This window comes from Macrotis lagotis, chromosome 4 (assembly GCF_037893015.1).
Source record: "Macrotis lagotis isolate mMagLag1 chromosome 4, bilby.v1.9.chrom.fasta, whole genome shotgun sequence".
Lineage (NCBI taxonomy): Eukaryota > Metazoa > Chordata > Mammalia > Peramelemorphia > Peramelidae > Macrotis > Macrotis lagotis.
This window is the reverse complement of record NC_133661.1, coordinates 213,274,161-213,293,404: the sequence shown is the minus strand read 5'-3', so window position 1 is coordinate 213,293,404 and position 19,244 is coordinate 213,274,161. Positions and strand designations below refer to the sequence as shown.

Genomic DNA, 19,244 nt, shown 5'->3' with positions numbered 1-19,244 from the left:
GATAAGAGTCATTCAGAGAAGAAAATTAGACTATAGCCATATGGGAAAACTATTCATATTATTGCTAATTAGAGAAATATAAATTAAAGTAATTCTGAGGTTCTACCTCACATATCCATTTCTATGGAAATACATGATAAAAAAGAACCATGGAAAGATTTACATGAACTAATGTGGAATGAATCAAACAAAATCAGAATATCATACACTATAATATCAATAGTACAAAAATGAAAAAATATTTAGTACTTCTATAAACTGATAATACCAACAACAATAGTGTCAATATGAACAATTTGAAATTTGTATACTACTATCCATGATTCTGGATAGGCTACCCAGAGTGGCACTTAAATTAAAAAAAAATATACCTCCCTAGCAGAAAAATGATGGATATGTGATATTTTGAAGATAGCCTATAAAAATATGTTTTGCTATCTTATAAAGCATATCTGTAACAATAATTTTTTTCTTTTCTCTTTTTTTTTGGTTTTCATTGGAGTAGGGTAAGGGTTAGATGGTAAGAAAATAAATGTCAATTAAAAGAGAAACATGGAGGTAAGGAGGGCTACAAATGTAGAATTTTAGGTGCACTTTTAGATGTACTATATTTTCAGTTTTGCTCCCTTATTTTATTTAGTTAGCTAATTATTGTCTGAGGCCGGATTTGAGCTCAGATACTCTTGACTCCAGGGCTGGCGCTCTAGCCACACCTCAAAGGATGTTTGTAATCTATAAATATAAATCAAAAACAAAACAGTAATATATTCCTGAGAATAGAGTCGACATGCAGGATAGGGGAAAAAAGGTAGAAGAGATAACATTTGAATTGAACTTTAAAATAATAAAAATAAACAATAATAGTATATGAAAATAAGGGAAGAAGTATAAAGAAGACATATCTGTTCCAGGTTTAATGTAAAAAAAAATTGAGAAAGTACAGATTAAGATGCTTGAAGTAGTAGTAAGGGTGGTTTTGCTGCAGGGTTTTTCTATATATTTCAGGTCTCTGGGTTGTACCAGCAGTTATCTGTAAACTAGTATCTAGAAGATTCAAATTAGATTTGCTTAAAACATATGTTTAGGATCCCACTTCCAAACAGCAGAACTCTAAGAGCCTAGTACATTTCTTTGCTTATAAATCACTTAATAATTTTTTTCATAAACTGGCAAAAAATGAAAAAATAGAAGGTTAAATATAAGATAATGCTATTAAAGAGGCAGTCCTTCAGGTTCAGTTTGAACTGGATGGTCACAAACTGTGATATTAAAAAAAATCAGCATATAGTCTTATACAAATTTTGGGAAGGAGTAAAAGAAAATGTAAATTCATGGAGAGAATTGAGTTTACAGGATAGTCCAATCACAAAAAAAGGGGAGGGAATCATTTAAGTTTTCAGATATTTTGTCTTCCAGATTCCAAACATCTGGGCTGCTAAGTAAATCCTTTTATTTTATCTAGTTGTTTGATATCATTAATGGTTTAGGGACTAGTCCCATTATCAGTCCCATTATGTTTCACTAGTATAGGGAATTCTCTATTGAGGGAAGTTCTTCTGCCAATCTAGTTTGGTATCTTCTCTGGAATTTACAATATTTGACATGTTTCTAGGCAAGTTAAATGACTTGCCCAGGGTCAGAGAACTAGTCTGGATTAGATATAAGAGTTGGACCTAGGATTTCCTAGTTTCAATGCTATTTTTTCTATTTTCTATGGCCATCCTGACTGATATCACAAAGATGAAGTACTAACCTTATCATGGACTTTAATTTGTTGGATTTTAAATACTTAATACTTCTTTGTCATAGGTTTTTCTCCTTTGGAATTTAGGAATATATTAAAAATGCAACAAAACAAAATAATAAATGTCCTTTGGATATATTTATATACAGAAACATCTATGCAGGTACAAATGAACATAAGAAAAATCTAATAAATTGAATAAAAAATTAACTAGGACTATATTGAAGCTATATTTTTTCAACTAAGTGTGACAGTATGTAAAAAATGTCTTCTGATTCCCATACTATACTAATTGGTTAAATAGTTCTCTAATTGTCAGTATGTGTTTTTATGCATTTGATTTTTGATAGTAATCTAGTTTTTCTTTTATAAATAAACACCCATTTTCTATAAAATTTTTGTTATTTGAACTGGATGAAGAAAAATTTCCATCTTTTTTGCTGAGCCATTAATCTGGAGCTGCACCAGGTTTTTTGCCTAAGGGCATCCTTTCATGAAAACTTCTTTTGAGTGATAAAATACACAGAAAGAAATATTTCAAGAAATATGATAAACAGATTAAATATAAGTGGAGACAGTATACTACCAGAAAAAAGTAGGTATAAGTCCAGAATTCTGCACACATTTCCACAAGGTTTTTTAAAATGGGCTTTAAAAATTGGTTTTCAATTTGATGATGTTTGACCTTTGTTCTAGAAGAAGACCATGACATCAGGGACATAATGCCAGGATGAACATGAATTGGATTTGAGTGAGGTGCTATGCTAGGTCACCAACCTCACTTTCTCCTCCTAAGGCATCTGGATCCAGTGACCAGATATGAATCAGGATAACTGGAAATGGCCTTGGATGTGAGGCAATCAGGGTTAAGTGACATGCCCAAGGTCATACAGCTAGTAAGTATCAAGTATCTGGGATCATATTTGAACTACAGACTTTATGTAAAGGCACAATATTAGTCCTTAGAGATTCAAAGACAAAGTCATCCTTAAGACCTAATATTCTACTGAGAGATGTAGCTGATGGAGATTTAACTCACTTCAGGTTTTTTCCAGTTATGTCAAACACTGTGACACCATTTGGGGTTTTCTTGGCAAAGAGACTGGAATAATTTCACCATCTCCTTTTCCAGAAGAGGTTAATACATTTGATCAGGAAAAGAACACAATGACTTTGGGGAAAATAAGGGAGACTTTAGGAAAGGAGTGAAACCTGAGGTAGGTTGGGATAAGGAGATGAGGAGGGAATGAATTCATATGGAGGATAGCTGATTCCAAAAGCAAAGAGTTGAGAAGTATAATATCAAGCTTTGAGAAGGATTAAAAGCCTGGTTAGTTTGATGGTGACACAGAGTGTTTGTAGAAGAGTAATATTAAATTTTATTGAAAGGATAAGGTAAAGAGTCAAATTATGTAGGGCTTTAAGGGAAAAACTGAGAAGTCCATATTTTATCTTAGAGGGAAGAAGGAAATAGTGTGCAAGATTTTGGGCAAGGAAGTGAGATTGTCAGAATTGTGCCAGAGGAAGGTGATTTGAAGAGAATGTGGAAGGATTAGAAGAGGGAAGAAATTTGAAGAAGGGAGACCAATTAAAAGGCTATTACCAGCTAAAAGCTCTAAAAAGGTCAGAATAAGAATAAGAACTGAGAAAAGGGCAACAGATTTAGCTGTCAGCAGATCATTGGTAACCTTTGAAAAATCAAATTCAGGGTAGGAAAGCCACATTACAAAAGGCTGAGAAGTGGGAGGAGAGAAGAGTAAAAGTTTAATTTTGAAAGTTATTAGAAATAGAAAGTTAATTACTAGGAAATTCTCCTTCCTTCCTCAATGAGTATAATACCTTGCTCTCATTTTGTCTACTCCAATTCCTTTCTTCTTGTGGTTGTTGTCATTTTTCAGTTGTGCCCAACTCTCCGTGACATCTTTTGGATATCCTTGGCAAAGTTACTGGAGTGGTTTGTCATATTCTTCTCCATCTCATTTTACAGATGAGGAAATTGAGACAAATAGATTTAATTGACTTGCTCATAGTCATTCAGCTAGTAAGTTTCTGAGGCCAGATTTAAACTCAGGAAGTCTTCCTGACTCCAAACTCTCTCTAATGTACTACCTAATTGCCCTTCCTCAGACTAGGCAAATTCAGTATACATACTAAATGCTTCCTGAACTATCTAACTTTTCAGTTTCTCAGTCTACTAAATTGTTATGACCTATTCATCCATTTCACCTACAAGAATGGTTATAACCCTTGATGTTGTCATAATTTACAATGGTCCACTTCTATATTCATGATAAATTTCCTTGGCCTGATAGCAATATTTGACCATTACTTCTTTTGCTATGCCTTAGGAAGCCTAACCATATTTTTTCATACTCATTGTGAGCTACAATCTCTACATCACTTAGTTCTTTTCCTAGCAATATCTTAACTATCAAATTTAATATTTAGTCTAATGACTTTCTTAATTGTCATCCTTCTTGACCTCTCTGCAACTGTCCTGGATATTTATTCAGTTTTTTTTTGTTTGTTTAGAAAAGAGGTCAAGATTGCATCCTACCTCTCTAACAACTTCTGATCTCAATCTTCTTTAATCTTCTTTGTTGGATCTTAAGATATCCCTGAAAACCGTCCTGGTTCTTTCTATTATTGTCTCTATGTGGGTGATTCTAGACCTATATAACAGACCTTAATTTCTCTCCTGAGTTCCAAATGGTGTTTGGACATTGAATGTCCACTTAACATCTCAAACTCAGTAAGTGCTAAATAGAATTCATTATCTTTTGCCTCAAACCTTTCCCCCTCTTTCTGACTTCCCCAATGCTGATGAACTATTTTGCATTCACCCAGGTTCATAAACCTTGGTGCATTCCTGGAATCCTTATCAAAAAAGTCAAATTTTGTTCCTCTATAATATCTCTCATAAATGTCACCTTCCCTTTCAACTACCAATCCAAATGTCCACAATACTAACATTGCTTTCTAATTGCCCCCCTGCCTCAAATATCTCCCCAGTCTACTTCTTCCTTTACTCAATTCTCAAACTGATTTTTCTTATGCTATCACTCACTTTACTCAATATCTTATTGCTTCTAAGATGAAATATAAAGTCTTTTATTGGGCATTTAAAACCCTTCACAACTGTTCTCTTCAACTTTTCTGGTCTATAAAAGATATCCCTTCATATATTTTATATGGTCCAATTGTACCATTCTCACTTGTTCTTTCTCATACAAAACACTTCACCTTCTGACTCTTCAGTTTTTACTTTTGGATTAGATTTGTTCATGGGGCAGCTAATGGTACACGTCTTCCTGAGTTCCAGTCTGGTCTCAGACATTTATTAGTTGTGTGTCCCTGGACAAATCACTTAACCTTGTTGCATCAGTTTCCTTGTGTATAAAATGAGCTGGAGAAATAAATGGAAAGACACTGCAGTATCTTTGTCAAGAAAATCCCCAAATGAAATCATGAAGAGTTGGACAGAATTGAAATACAACTCAACAACAACAAATCCCCTCATGCCTAAATGGTTTTGGTTCACTCCTATGCCACCTAGTTTCCCTAGTTCTTTCAACATTTAGCTCAAATTCCACCTTTTGTAGGAGGTCCTTTTACCTATGGTTCTTTTCTTTCAAGATTAATTTCCTTTCATACTGTATATCTTCTATGTACATAGCTATTTGCATGTTGTCTCCATTTGAATGTAAGCTTCTTTAGGGGAACCCTGTTTTTTTTTTTTTTTTGCCTCTCTTATATCTCCTGCACCTAGCAAAGTGCCTGGTATGTAATAACTACTTAATAAATATTCACTGATAGAATGGAAAATGAAAGCTCAAGGAGATAGTAGAGTCAAGTAATTTTCTTTTTCAAGTGTGGGAATTATGTAGTAATGTCATTTACAACAGGAACTAGCAATAAGATACTTTAAGGATTTCAAAGAGCTTGTGAAGAGGGAAGAGATGAAGATGAATCAACCAAGAAGTCAGGCACTATGAGGATTTAGAACGTGGAACAGGATGAAGATGAATCAACCAAGAAGTCAGGCACTATGAGGATTTAGAACGTGGAACAGGAAAAAAGAAGAACAGGAATAGAATTGAGAAAATATTTGGCCCAATTCCCTCAATTGAAAAGCTAAGAAAATTGAAGTCAATAAAGGGAAACTGATTTGCTCAAGGTAGTCAATTACAGATCCAAGACTGATAGTTGAAAAGAAAAATGCTAAGTTGATAAATTTTGGGCTGAAAGGAACCTCAGAGATCATTGAGCTCAACTACCCCATTTTATAAATTCTCATTCTCTCCTCCAACTTAGCCATACACAGAAAGAAAATGAAAGATAAGTGACTTGTTCAAGGTCACTCCAATATTAAACAGTAAAGATGCAATTCAAACTCAGTTCCCTCTGAGGATCCTAAATCCAATGCTCTTCCCACTAAGCTAGGTTGACTCCCCCAATGAATATAAAGAATTTCATTTAGGGGGATACAGATCTAGTCTGAGTAGTATGGCAAATGGAAATGAGAAGGCTGAATGACGGTTTCAAAAGAAATGAAGTATTTTATTGATTTGTTTGTTTAAATGGGAAGACTTGGGGATGTTTAAAAGTATAACTGGAGAAGCTCATGAAAATGAAACTACTTAAGACATTAGAGAAACAGGGACTGATTGCTAGGATGAGGTTTTAAAGAATAATTTTAATTATAGTCTTTTTTGAATTTTATATCTCAGGGATTTTTTTTCATCTTTTCACTAGACCTAATATTTCTGTAATTACACAATACTTTCAGACTCTGCACCTGGCATCCCTAGAAGTAACATTTAGTTCCATCTCCTTTTCCTTTAGGCTGATTCCATTTTAAGGAACTAATGTTGACATTATTCCAGTAAATTAGAAGTGAATCAATAATGCATTAATACAAATTTCATTTCTGTCCCTTAAAGCATTTTGTTTACAGGATAATGGAATAGATATAGACACTCAAGTCAACTTTTATCTTGACACTTGACCTTGTGTCATATTTGTTTTTTTAAAAATGACATAAAACTCTAAATTTCCACTGGTGATTAGAAGTTGGAGTTTCGAGAATCTAGCTAAGGTTATTATCTTAATATAGTTAAAATCTTTCTATGAATGTTAGTTTGCCAAGACATTCCTAATAATTATGAAGAAAATGTCCTTTTTTATTTTGGTGGCATGAATAGAAGAAAACACTGTCTTATTTAAAATTTAACACACACACACACACACACACACACACACACACAGAGCTTCAAATGACAATAGGAATAGGTGCCCTGGGGCCTTTCATAAAACAATTTTCAGCAGCTCTACTAATTAACATCCTTCCAAAGTACAGCAATATTAAATTGTTCCCAGATGATATGGAAACAGCCACAGTAATGTTACAAATGAGAAATATCTATTACACTAAAAATGTCTTATTTTATAGTTTTTGATCATCTGAAAATATATGAGAATTCCTATTCACTTAACTTCAAGTCATAAAACTTCTTAAGAAAAATTTCCAAGTATTATGTAGAATGAGAAGAATTTTTTTTAAAAAATGGAAGAGGGAAAGTAATTTATATTCTTTCTGAATTACTTTTCTATGCATCTTTAATAGTTGCTAAGCCATGTATAAATTAAATTTTGAACATGGTCTTTGTACACTGAAGAAACCAAAGGAAAGTATTTATTCATTGATCTCCCTTTTTCTTCTGTACTTTCCCTCCCCACTAGGAGAAGGATACAAGATCTTTTAGGGCAAAGATTGTGTTACTTCCTTTTTTGGATAACCTAATCTACTCCATAAGGAAAGGAATAAAGGAGTAAGTCTGTGATATTACTGGACAGTGAGTGGTACATGGTAGGCATTTAATAAATATTTACTCACAGGTTGTAGGAATCCTTGGGTCAAAAAAACTTTCACCTTTAATGGAAGTTGCTGTCTTCTCTGCTACTTACACTCTCCAGACTTGACTGCCATGATTAAGTTACCTTCTCTCTCTGTCCCTATGATCTTTTGTTTCTGAGTTGCTCTCAGGCTCTCCATTTTCTATGCCTGGTTTTAGTTATACTATTTTCCAGTTTTCTCAACAATTTTAGTCAAATTGTGAGTTCTTATCCCAGCAGTTGATTTCTTTGGGTTTGTCAAATAGTAGATTGCTGTAGTCATTTACTGTGATTTCTTTTGAACCTATTCTAATCCAATGAGCCATTACTCTATTTCTTTTTTTTTTAGGTTTTTTTTGTAGGGCAAATGGGGTTAAGTGGCTTGCCCAAGGCCAAACAGCTAGGTAATTATTAAGTGTCTGAGACCGGATTTGAACCCAGGTACTCCTGACTCCAGGGCTGGTGCTTTATCCACTATGCCACCTAGCTGCCCCACACTATGCCACCTAGCTGCCCCTATCCATTACTCTATTTCTTAACCAGTACCAGGCAGTTTTGTTGACTGCTGCTTTATAAGATCTGATAGTGCTAGGTCACCTTCCTTTACGTTTTTTTCATTGTCCTTTTGTTGTTCCAGATGAATTTTGTTACTATTTTTTTCTAGCTCAGTAAAGTAGTTATTTGGTAGTTTGATTGGTATGGCACTGAATAAGTAATTTAATTTGGGTAGAATTGTCATTTTTATTATATTAGCTCCACCTTTCCATGAGCATTTCACATTTTTCTAATTATTTAGATCTGACTTTATTTGGGTGGGGAAAGCTTTATAATGGGATTTGTCTTGGGAGGTAGATTCCCAAATATTTAATGTTGTCCACAGTTATTTTAAATGGAATTTCTCTTTCTATCTCTTGCTCTTGGGCTTTGTTGTTCATATATAGACATGTTGATGATTTATGTGATTTTATTTTTATATTCTGCTACTCTGACAAATTTGTTAATTGTTTCAAGGAGTTTTTTAGATAATTTTCTCATGTTTTCTAGGTAGACTATCTAATACAATATTGAATAGTAATGGTGATAATAGACATCCTTGTTTCACCCCTGATTTTATTGGAAATGCTCAGAGTTTATTCCCATTAAATATAATAATTGTTCATATTTTAGATAGATACTATTTATTATTTTAAGAAAAACTCTATTTATTCCTGAACTTTCTAGAGTTTTTCATTGGACATAATCATGTGATTTCTGTTAATTTTGCTATTTATGTTTAATATGTTGAGTGTTTTCCTAACATTGAACCATCCTTGCCTGCTTGGTATAAATCTAACCTGATCATGTTGTATTATCCTGGTAATAACTTGATGTAGTCTCATTGCTAAAATTTTATTTAAGATTTTTGGATCAATAATCATTAGGGAATGCTCTCCATTTTCAGAAATGATCAGATGACAATTTCCAAAGACTCATGATGTAAAATTTTAACGAAATCCAGAGAAAGAATCATGGAGTCTGAATGTAGATAAAAACATAATATTCTCAGCTTCTTTGTTTTTAATTATTTTCCTCATGGTTTTTACCTTTGTTTCGGACTCACAATATGGCTAGGGTGGGAAAACATCTAACATGATTAGAAATGTAACATCAGATAGCTTGCTGACTTATGGAGAGGATGGAGAGGGAGGGAAAAATTTGGAATTCATAATTCAGAATCTTATAAAAATTAATGTTGAAACTATCTTTATATGTTATTGGAAAAATAAAAAATACATTTGAGTGGAAGAAATTACTTATTTTACTACTACATCTCAAAAAAAAATCACTGACATCTCAAGATTCCTCTCCTGTAGTAGATATAATTGATGGAGGAGAAAAGGGCAAAATTTACCTTCATTCAATTCTATAGCACTGTATATGAAAAAGATCATTAGTTTTTATGGAATAATTTACTACATTAGGCTGTTTATGACTTTTTTGGTTTTCCTGTATAAGCTGTATGGGCAAAACCCAAATTTGTGCTTTATTAAAAAATATGAACTATTAGGAGCTGTCCCAGATGTCAGATTCAAAAGACATACATATCAACTGCAAAAATCGATAAAGCCTATTCTTTCCATGACCAGGGGAAAAACTAGTCTGAAAAACTAGAAGAGATCAGCATTCTTTACCACATATTCCAGCCAACCTAAAAGCTAATATAAAATGGAAGATAATTTGCAAGTGTTTGCAAAGCAATAGCATCTTGATGTATTTCTGTGGTATCATTACTAAGCAATACCTTAAAACAGATTTAGGAAATGTCTCATTCATTTACAATTATGATGAATATTATATGTGTCACTATCACTGTATGATAAATGACACCTTTTCTATTCATAAAGTTAGATGTCAGACTCAGAGAAAAATGTGTATCATATTCAATATATTTATTCCAAAGTTTGTTAGAATTACTCGCTATTGCAACAGATGGATATGAAAACAATCACTTTTCAGTGTTTTACAGATGAAAACAGTGCATGTCAAATGATGACTTTATATTCTGTGTTTCCAACTTTGTTAAAACTATAACAAATTCTTTAGAGAATTACAGAAGACATGCTGGTCTGTGTTCTAACAAGAATGTGTCATATGATTGTTCAAATATCATAGTACAATGTCAGAATCTCTCACAGCTGATGAAGAAAAGATCCAAACTGTAAAAATAGTCAGCTCTAGGAAAAAAGGGAAAGGAACAACAAGTAGCAGCAGAAATAATGAGATACAGATTACATTCGGGAATATAAATTTGATAAAATTAAATAAAAAGAAAAAAAGATTCAGAACTAACAATGACTCTATATTACCCTTGTTAACCTTAGGTCTTCACTTCATTTTTCTGGACTTTAGATTCCTCACTCATAAAATGAAGTGAACAAGATGATCTTTATGGACTCTTAACCTCTATATAATAATTCTTATGTGAGTGGAGGGAGATACGTGTCTTTGGAACAGTGGCTTATATTCATTCATAAATATTATTTTAAGGAAAATCCAATTGTCTAAATAAGAGATCAATGATAAACTCAGAAGACAATTAGAAAATTAAAAATTCATCTAAAATGTCTTAAAATATATCTAAGACTTTAGAGAAGTAGCATGGCATAGTAGAAGGATGACCCCTAAATCAAAAGCCCAGAGTTAAAAGCCTTGCATGTGACATGTACTAGTGTTATGACTATAGGGAAGTCACTTCTCAGGAAATTTGGTAAGACTGTAAATAGCAGAACAGTTGTCAGCCCAAATTGGTGGAAAAATTTTCCACATCAAGGTTTTCAATTTTTTTTTGGTAAGGCAATGGGTTTGTAAGGCAATGGCTTGCCCAAGGCCACACAGCTAGGTGGTAATTAAATGTCTGAGGCTGGATTTGAACTTAGGTACTCCTGACTCCAGGGCTGGTGCTCTATCCACTGCACCACCTAGCTTCCCCCAAGGTTTTCAAATTCTAATGAAGTCACAGGTTAAGACAATTCAATATTATGGGGAAGAAAAAATAGTTTTAGAAAAATCATTCATAATAAGGGAACAATTTAGAAAACTTGGCAATTGTCTATCAGTTGTGTTGATAGGAATTAGCCTGCATTTTTTAGCAAGTGTGCTCCAATGAACATTCTTTGGCACTGGCAGAACTGTATCGATATCTGAATTAGTGAAGTTGTGAATGTTCAGACTGAATACATTCTAGCCCTTGGATAGAATGAGGTTTCTTCCCTAAGGAAACATCTTAGAGGAGGAGAATTAATAGATAGACAGTAATGGGTACTTCCCTTTAAAAGGTTATTTGGAACCATTAGCAAAAGGATAAAAAACAGAATTAAGCTAAGTCTGAGAATAGAGGGTTTATTTTTTTAAAAAAAATAGGATCGTCATTTAACTTAGACACAAGTATGCCATTTGTTTTTGGAAGTTCTTTTGGTTATTTTAATGCAATTGGTGTTTTTCTTAGTGTGAAAATTAGTTTCATTATTAGTGGAAAAAGTTAAAGTGAAATTATTCTATTATAATATATGCATGAATATAATTATTTTTTTAGTTGTCCAAAAAAATCGAATGATTACTCAACTTGAAAAATAGAATTTTGATGAGTTAACTGTTTCAATGAATCAAAATTTTTTTTGTTTTCTAAATGAGAAAGACTAAGTGTTTTCTTTTGTAAGAAAACTAAGTAAAAACCAAGTGAAGAAGGACATCATAGAGAGACTACCTTGTAGTATGCTATGGGCAGATCCTCTTGAAAACACAATAGAACATCATGATTGGGTTAACATTGAGTGATAAGGCCAGTAGCATTATAAAAGCTTTCTAGAACATCAGTGGAGAAACTACAAGTCCCTCTAATTCAAGAGACAAAAGTAAAATTTTAGTCAAATCACAATCTACAGTCAATGAAAATTGCCCTATGCTTAGTTTTAATATATTTGGATGTTTCTACAAAGAATATACCAGCAGGCATGGTAGTACACTCTTTTTACCCTTTCTTCTGGGAGGCTGTAGTTGATGGATCATTTAAGTTCGAGTAAAGCTAAAGGGCATCTGTACTAATTCTGGCACCAATATCAGGAACCTAAGGAGAAAAGAAAGCACCACTAGGAGGTCAAAGGAGGGGTGAATCAACCCTTAGAAACAAAGCAGGTCAAAGTTCCTGTTTCAATAAGTAGTAGTATAAGCCTATGAGTAGTTGATGTACTTCAAACTTGGGTAAGAAAGGAAGACCTGATTCATAATAATAACCAATAATAATAAAAAAGATGATGTTTCTTATTATAACTGTTGTTGCTGTTAAATACTGACCAAATCTGATGTACCAAAAGATGGGGGCACTGTTTATACCCATCTTTCCATTGAATATTTATGCATGGAAAATGTTGAAACTGAAATACTTCCTCTAAGAATGACTAGACTTTCCCAGATCTGTCCTGCATGAAATTTTGGGCTATAGTAGCAGAGTAATATTGAACTGACTTAAATATCTTCCCATAGACAGAACCCCTTCATTCTCATCTCTCTAGTTCTGTGATTGTGTATGTGGACCTCACCCAAGTTAACTATCAAATTTCTCCTTGGCACTATGAAAGCAGACAGATGTTAACAGTTGAAAGCAATAAGTGATGGCATCTGGAACATTGTGATAGCAATCAGCATTCCATGAAAGAAATATCTTTTAAACATTTTACTGGCAACAAATATAATCATTCAACTTGGTTTACAAACAATATTCTGAAAATACCAATAAATGACATGGTTAGTAGACATGTGTATATGTATGTAAGCAAAGAGAAATGAAGAGTATTAAAGCAAAATATGAGAAAATGTACATTTGGAGCCCTAAACTTTCCAGACTGGATCTCTACATTGATTGAATTATTCAAATAACTGTCTAATGGTCCAAATTTTTTTTTTCATTTTGCTTGGAGGTACTGTCTTAATGGTTGTTAATGGTTAGATAGGCTATGCACAAAGAAATTATTCCTTTCATAACCATACACTGACTTTCATTACTAGGAAGCAGTAATAGAGAAGTCTGAGGAAGTGGAAGAGAGGAAGAAATGAGATGCAAAAGGAAGTGACTTGCTTAAGATAAAAGGAAAAAGACACACACTGAGAGATACTTAAGAGAATTAATAATATGCAAATGATCTGATTTTCAGACTTCTCTTACTCATCTACCTCATACTGCTGGCAGTGATGTACACAATGGTATATAATTATCTCAGCATAAGGAGGTATGTTTATTAAGGCAAGGTCATTGATAATATGGTATAAAATAGTCTCAGCATGTCCATGGTGGACACATGTTGAACTGCTACTCTTGAAATTAGTGTTCATGACAATTCACTATTAAAACCCTCAAACTAAAAATCTATATGTAGCATAACTGATACCTGTCCCTAGGAAAAAATTAAGGAGACAGCTCTTATCCTAGGGTTTATTATACTTATGATCTATTCTTTTAAAATTATAACATGCAATAAAAACACAGATATATAGGGAATAAATCACTTTAAAATTAGTAGCTGATCAAATCCTTCTACATTACTTTTATATGCAAATGAGAATAGGAAGATTACCTGTAAAATGGCAACCTCATTGCGAAGTTGGCTTTCTTGTTTTGTTGGAAATCTTAATTTGTCAATGATTTTAATAGCCACATCTCTTCCTGTTTTACGATGCTTTCCTACAAAAGAAGGCAATAAGGGGCAATGTTAATAAAAAATTCTTATACCAGAATGTTTGCAAAATTAGTAAATTAATAAATTATGAGGGCCTTGAGCTGAATCTGTGGTGATATCCCAGAATATACTTTGGAATTTGTTTGAGCTAAGAATCTTCCTTCTTTGCTTTTCCTCACAAAAACAGAATACAAAAAAAGGCATTAGAAAACAGATTTAGAAATATGAGAAATCTCAGAGGACTTGATAGAAGAGGAAACTAAGACCTAGAATAGCTAGGAGATTCATTTATTAAAGGTTACCATAGATAGCAAATAGGAAGACTAGGAGTTATATCAAGATCTAGTGACTCAAAATCTTAGTTCTTTCTTCTGAAGAATTACAAATGTCTAAAATAAAAGTTGTGACTTATAACCTATAATAGAACATCATCAATTTTTTTCTGAATTGAATATTTAATACAAAATTATTTTTGAAGGTGGAGATGGTACTGCAATTGGATATTTCAAGGCATTAAAAAGAATTTGGAGCTGTTTATTTTTAACTGAGTATGATTTTATTATGAGGTGGCAGTAGTCTCTTCACTGATGAAAATTTTTCTACAAGATAGTAGACAGTCATTAGTTTTTCAGCAAATTTTTCTACAAGACACTAGACAATCTTCATTAGCTTCTCAATGGAAAAAGTTCATCATCAAAGTCTTTCTTAGGCTGGTATTTCAATGATATTCATTCTATGATTAGGTTTAAATTTAAAGACTTTTATGCTTGGTAATAATACATAACAAAACAATAACACAATATTGCCCAACATAACAAAACAATATTTGAATGATATTTTATAAAATTTTATTCTTTAATTTGAATTTAAGACACTAAAAAAGATAATTTTCATACATAGAATACAAAAATATTAAATATGACTCTGTGAATCTGTAACATTGCTTACTTTTTCTATGTTATGTTCAAAATTGTCCTATTTATACTTCTTTCTGATGATCTCAGTGTATTTAAAAATGTTCATATATTTAACTTTGCAATGAAGTTAGTATATGTTATATGTGTGTATATGTGTGTATTGACTTGTATAGAATATTTTTTCATGCTCCTTATAGAATTCCCCTATTTATTCTTAGCAATAAAAACTGGCTCATAGTTTACGATATATTTGCTGTGATATTTTTGTCTATGCTCAGAATGAACATTGAAAAGCAAGATCAGATGTCTCATGACAGGATGTTTCTTCTTGTCTTTCACCTAACTTCAATTTCTTTTAATTTTCTGATTTCTTTTGTACTGAGAAAGTGAATTAATTATATGCTTTCAATTAACAAAATATTATGTCAACTTGTTAGTTAAGTGGACAAGAATCTCACACTCAGAGTAGCAACAGTTTAATGTTTATATATATTCTAAAATCTTAGTGATTTTTAAGGACCTTATATTCATTTTCTACTACTACATCATCATCATCACTGCAGAAGTAGAATGGGGTCACACAGAGCTGAAGGCCACTTGTATTAAAACAAAGAAAGAATTGCACTAACAACTGAAAGATATATAGACTTGGACAGAAATTAGAAAATAGAAGTAAAAAGTTCAATGAACAGAGAGTATCATAAGAAAAACAAGTAAGATGACTTCTTAGGTGTAATTACAAATAAATGTATACAGTTTTGAAGATCTTAAAGCCTAATATAGCAAAAATGAAAATGACACAAAAATGTACATGACATATTTTCTAATCACTTTAATGGAGTTCTTCATGATTGATTCAATATGGTCAAAGGTGAATGAATTAAATTAATTAAGCATTATTAAGCTATGCCTAAGTGCTATTAAAATAACTGATAAATAGATGTATGTATATATGCATATATATATATATATATATATATATTTGTATCTAATAGTATCCCACATCTCTAGAGTAGGGGGAGGGCTGAGAGGTAAGATAAAAAGAAATTTACATGAAAAATTTATTAAATACTTAAATGAACAAGCATATTTTATGTAACAGATTTGTAGTTTCATGTATAATCATATTTCTATTTTATCAAGTTATAGAAATGTTTCTTTCATAAACAAAATTATTAAATTAAAAAATAAAATATTGTATGTAAGAAACACAAAAAACATATATACATAGATACAAGTATGTATGCATCCATATATCATTATTCTGAACCTGTGATTTCATCTTGTGGAAACCCTCTACACTGATAAAGGCTCTAGTATAATTCATAACTCCTGATGATGATGATGATGATGATGATGATGATGATGATGAATAATCAACACAAGTGCTGGGAAATTTCAATCAACAAGTCAAAAAATACTTAGTGAATGGCCTTACCTCCATAAACAATTCCAAACTGTCCTGAACCCAGAACTTCATCTGGAAAGATCTGATATACTGTACTAATATCCTGTTGGTACAAGCACAACATATACCATCTATTAGCTGAAGATACTTATTGAAGTAGAGGTTTTGAAAATTTTTTTAAATGAGAAGTATTCTACATCTAGACATAAACAGAACATATATATTATATATATATAATATATATATATGTCCATACATATATAGAGCAAGTATATATAAATATATAAATATATATATATACACACACGCACACACACACACACAAATATGTGTATGTTTCAGCATTAAATGGCTGATAAGAGTCTGTAATAGAACTGAAACTGTCAACAATGGTGTGACAATCAAAATTTAATTTTTATTAAGGAAGGAAACAAATTTATAAGTACCTTCTAAGTATCAGGCACTGTGCTAAGCACTTTATGTATATATCCCCTTTGACAAATTGGGGAGGTAGATATTACTATGATTTCACAGTTGAGTCAGTGACTTACCAAGGATCAAACAGCTATTAAGTATCTGAAGTCAGAATTGAACTCAGATCTTTCTGACTCTAAGCCCAGGACACTAACATCTCTGTCACCTAGCTGCATAGTGGGAGTAATACTGTTCAGAACAAGGAAGCTGATACTTCTGCCCTGATCAGATGTCATCTAGAATGTACCATGATAAGTTCTAGGCACAAGAATTTAAGGAGAACATAAGGTAGGGAACATTCAGTGAAGGATCAAAATAACAGTTATGGTAATTCTATCCTGAAATAGGACTAATTGAAGAAAACAGGGATATTTTAATTTGCTGAATAGAGTATCTCAAGTAATGATCATTATTACTATTTTCAAGTATTTGAAGGTCCAACATGTAGAAAGAGAATTATACTTGCTCTTCATGTTTTCCTCAAAAGTTGAACCGAAAATAGTGACTGAAAGGTGCTAATGTAAAGTTTGTTAAGGGGATAACTAATTTGAAGACATGGATAAAGGTCAGGAAGCTGGGTAATTTTCCTCTTTAAAAAAAATCACAGAATCTTAAGAGTTCCAAAGGACCTCAAAGTATATTTCAATTCTTTTCACCTAAATCAAGAAAATCCTCCCCATTAGACCAAGAGATGTGGTCAGTGAACGTATACTTGAAAAATCTTCAGAGTTGAGAAGGTCACCATTTCCAAAGGATGTCCATTCCATTTTGGAGGGTTTAATAGTTAGGAACATTAATCTGTAACCTCTCTTTATTTTACTTTGATCTTACAGTAATTCTGCCCTCTACAATCTTCCAAAAAAGTCTAATCTCTCTTCCATGGAATATACATTAAAATATTTGGAGAAAAACTATATCTTCCTACTTTCACAAATCTCTAAGCTAAGCCCAATTTCTTCAAATAACTCTCATGATTTAGAATTTCTTCACTATCTTGATAATTTCTTTTCTTTTGGAGATATTTCAGCTAATCAACAACATCCCTAAAATTTGTTGATCTAATCTAAAAACAAATGTAGTTCAACTAGAGCAGAGTATTGAGAGGTTTGTTTTGTTTTGTTTTGTTTTGTTTTTTGGTTAAGGCATGATTCTTTCATTATGAAGCTTAAGATCACAGATATCATTAGCTATTACATCACATCAGAGAAATAGCTTAAACTTGGAGTTCCTCAAAATATGCAATCCTTGTCAGACAAAGTTTAGCCATTTTCACTCTCCTATCTAGACTACTCAAATCTGATACTAGTAAACTGAATTTTTCATATTACAAAAGTAGGACTTTATATTGATCCCCATAGCATTTTATTTAATTTGATTGAACAAATAATTCCACTCTGTTTAGGTCCTTTGGGACCTAAATTTCATCAGTCAATATGCTAGTTAATCCTTTGGGCCCTTTTCTTTGCAACCTCTTAACTGGTGGTTTGAAATCTAGCTGGAGATGTCAATTATTCAATGAGTTTTTAGATAATTTTCCTTAAAGAATAATTAAATCCTACTGTCCACCCTTGGGGGAAGTAATTCTCATTTTCAGGAAATCATATCCTAAGGAGGGTAGGTTGAAATGGAAATGGAAATGAATTGAGTTCTAGTGAAAGGCAGGGAAAGGGAGAGAAATTGGTGAGAAAGACTGGGGGGTTTGATAGTTGAATTGCCCTAACTTCCTTTTCCCAAGAGTTTAGGTTATAGAAAAAAATGAATTAATTTAAAAAGAGTCTAGATAACACTGAGTTTAGAAGTATAGATATTTTAAAATAATTTAAGATCTTTTTCCCCATTATGTATTTATGTGTGTTTTAGAGATTCTTGAAGCAATTAGCTTAATGTCTCTTTGTTATAATGTTTTTTAGAAACCTCTAACAATGAACTATTTGTATGATATATTTAATAACTATGATATGTAAGAACCCAAGTAAAGAAGGAAGATTCAAATTAGTCACCAAGGCTGAAGTAGAATGATTCCTAGGGATTTCCAGAGAACTTTGATTTTAGTCTGGGCTAGATTATACTATATTAATAACAATAGCACTGAAGGGGGTTTACTTGCATTCTGGGATATGGTGATCCTATGATTCATTCCCTTTGTGATTTTACATATTTCTATTATATTTTCTTTCAGCCTTGATCCTCTGCAATTAAAGATTCATTTTTCAAAACTCTACTATCAGGTCCATCTGAGTATCAAGTCCTTGAATCTTCTTGAACATTTTGGAAATTTTAAGATTTAGTTACAGGAAATTAGATTGATATATTTTGAAGTTTCCCCTTTCTCCCTCCTTTGATTCTTCTCACTGACAATTCCAATTGAGAACAGCAATAATTTTCTGGAAGGAAGAAACTAATAACTTTAACTTAATAGACATGACTGGGTATGAGGATATATCCCAAAGGGGAAAATGAGTATTCATTTTCCCAGTAGCTTTTGGATCTTTCTACTTTTCTTTTTGGGTTCTGACACTCCTAAAAGTCAACATCGCTGAAACTAGGAATTCATTCTATCTTTGCTGTATAAGCAACAAATGTCATCTAATTCCTAT

General features: G+C 32.4%; 1 protein-coding gene across 5 annotated transcripts in view; it reads right to left on the bottom strand.

The window, feature by feature from the left end:
• The window catches only part of PRKD1 (protein kinase D1), a 504,884-nt gene that overhangs the window by 36,919 nt on the left and 448,721 nt on the right, over positions 1 to 19,244 (bottom strand). For all 5 annotated transcript variants that reach the window (XM_074235395.1, XM_074235396.1, XM_074235399.1 and 2 more), the window contains 2 exons: positions 16,204 to 16,276; positions 13,747 to 13,853 (listed from right to left, as the gene is read on the bottom strand). In XM_074235395.1, the coding sequence (XP_074091496.1) occupies positions 13,747 to 13,853; positions 16,204 to 16,276 (180 nt within the window). The remainder of the gene's footprint in view (positions 1 to 13,746; positions 13,854 to 16,203; positions 16,277 to 19,244) is intronic.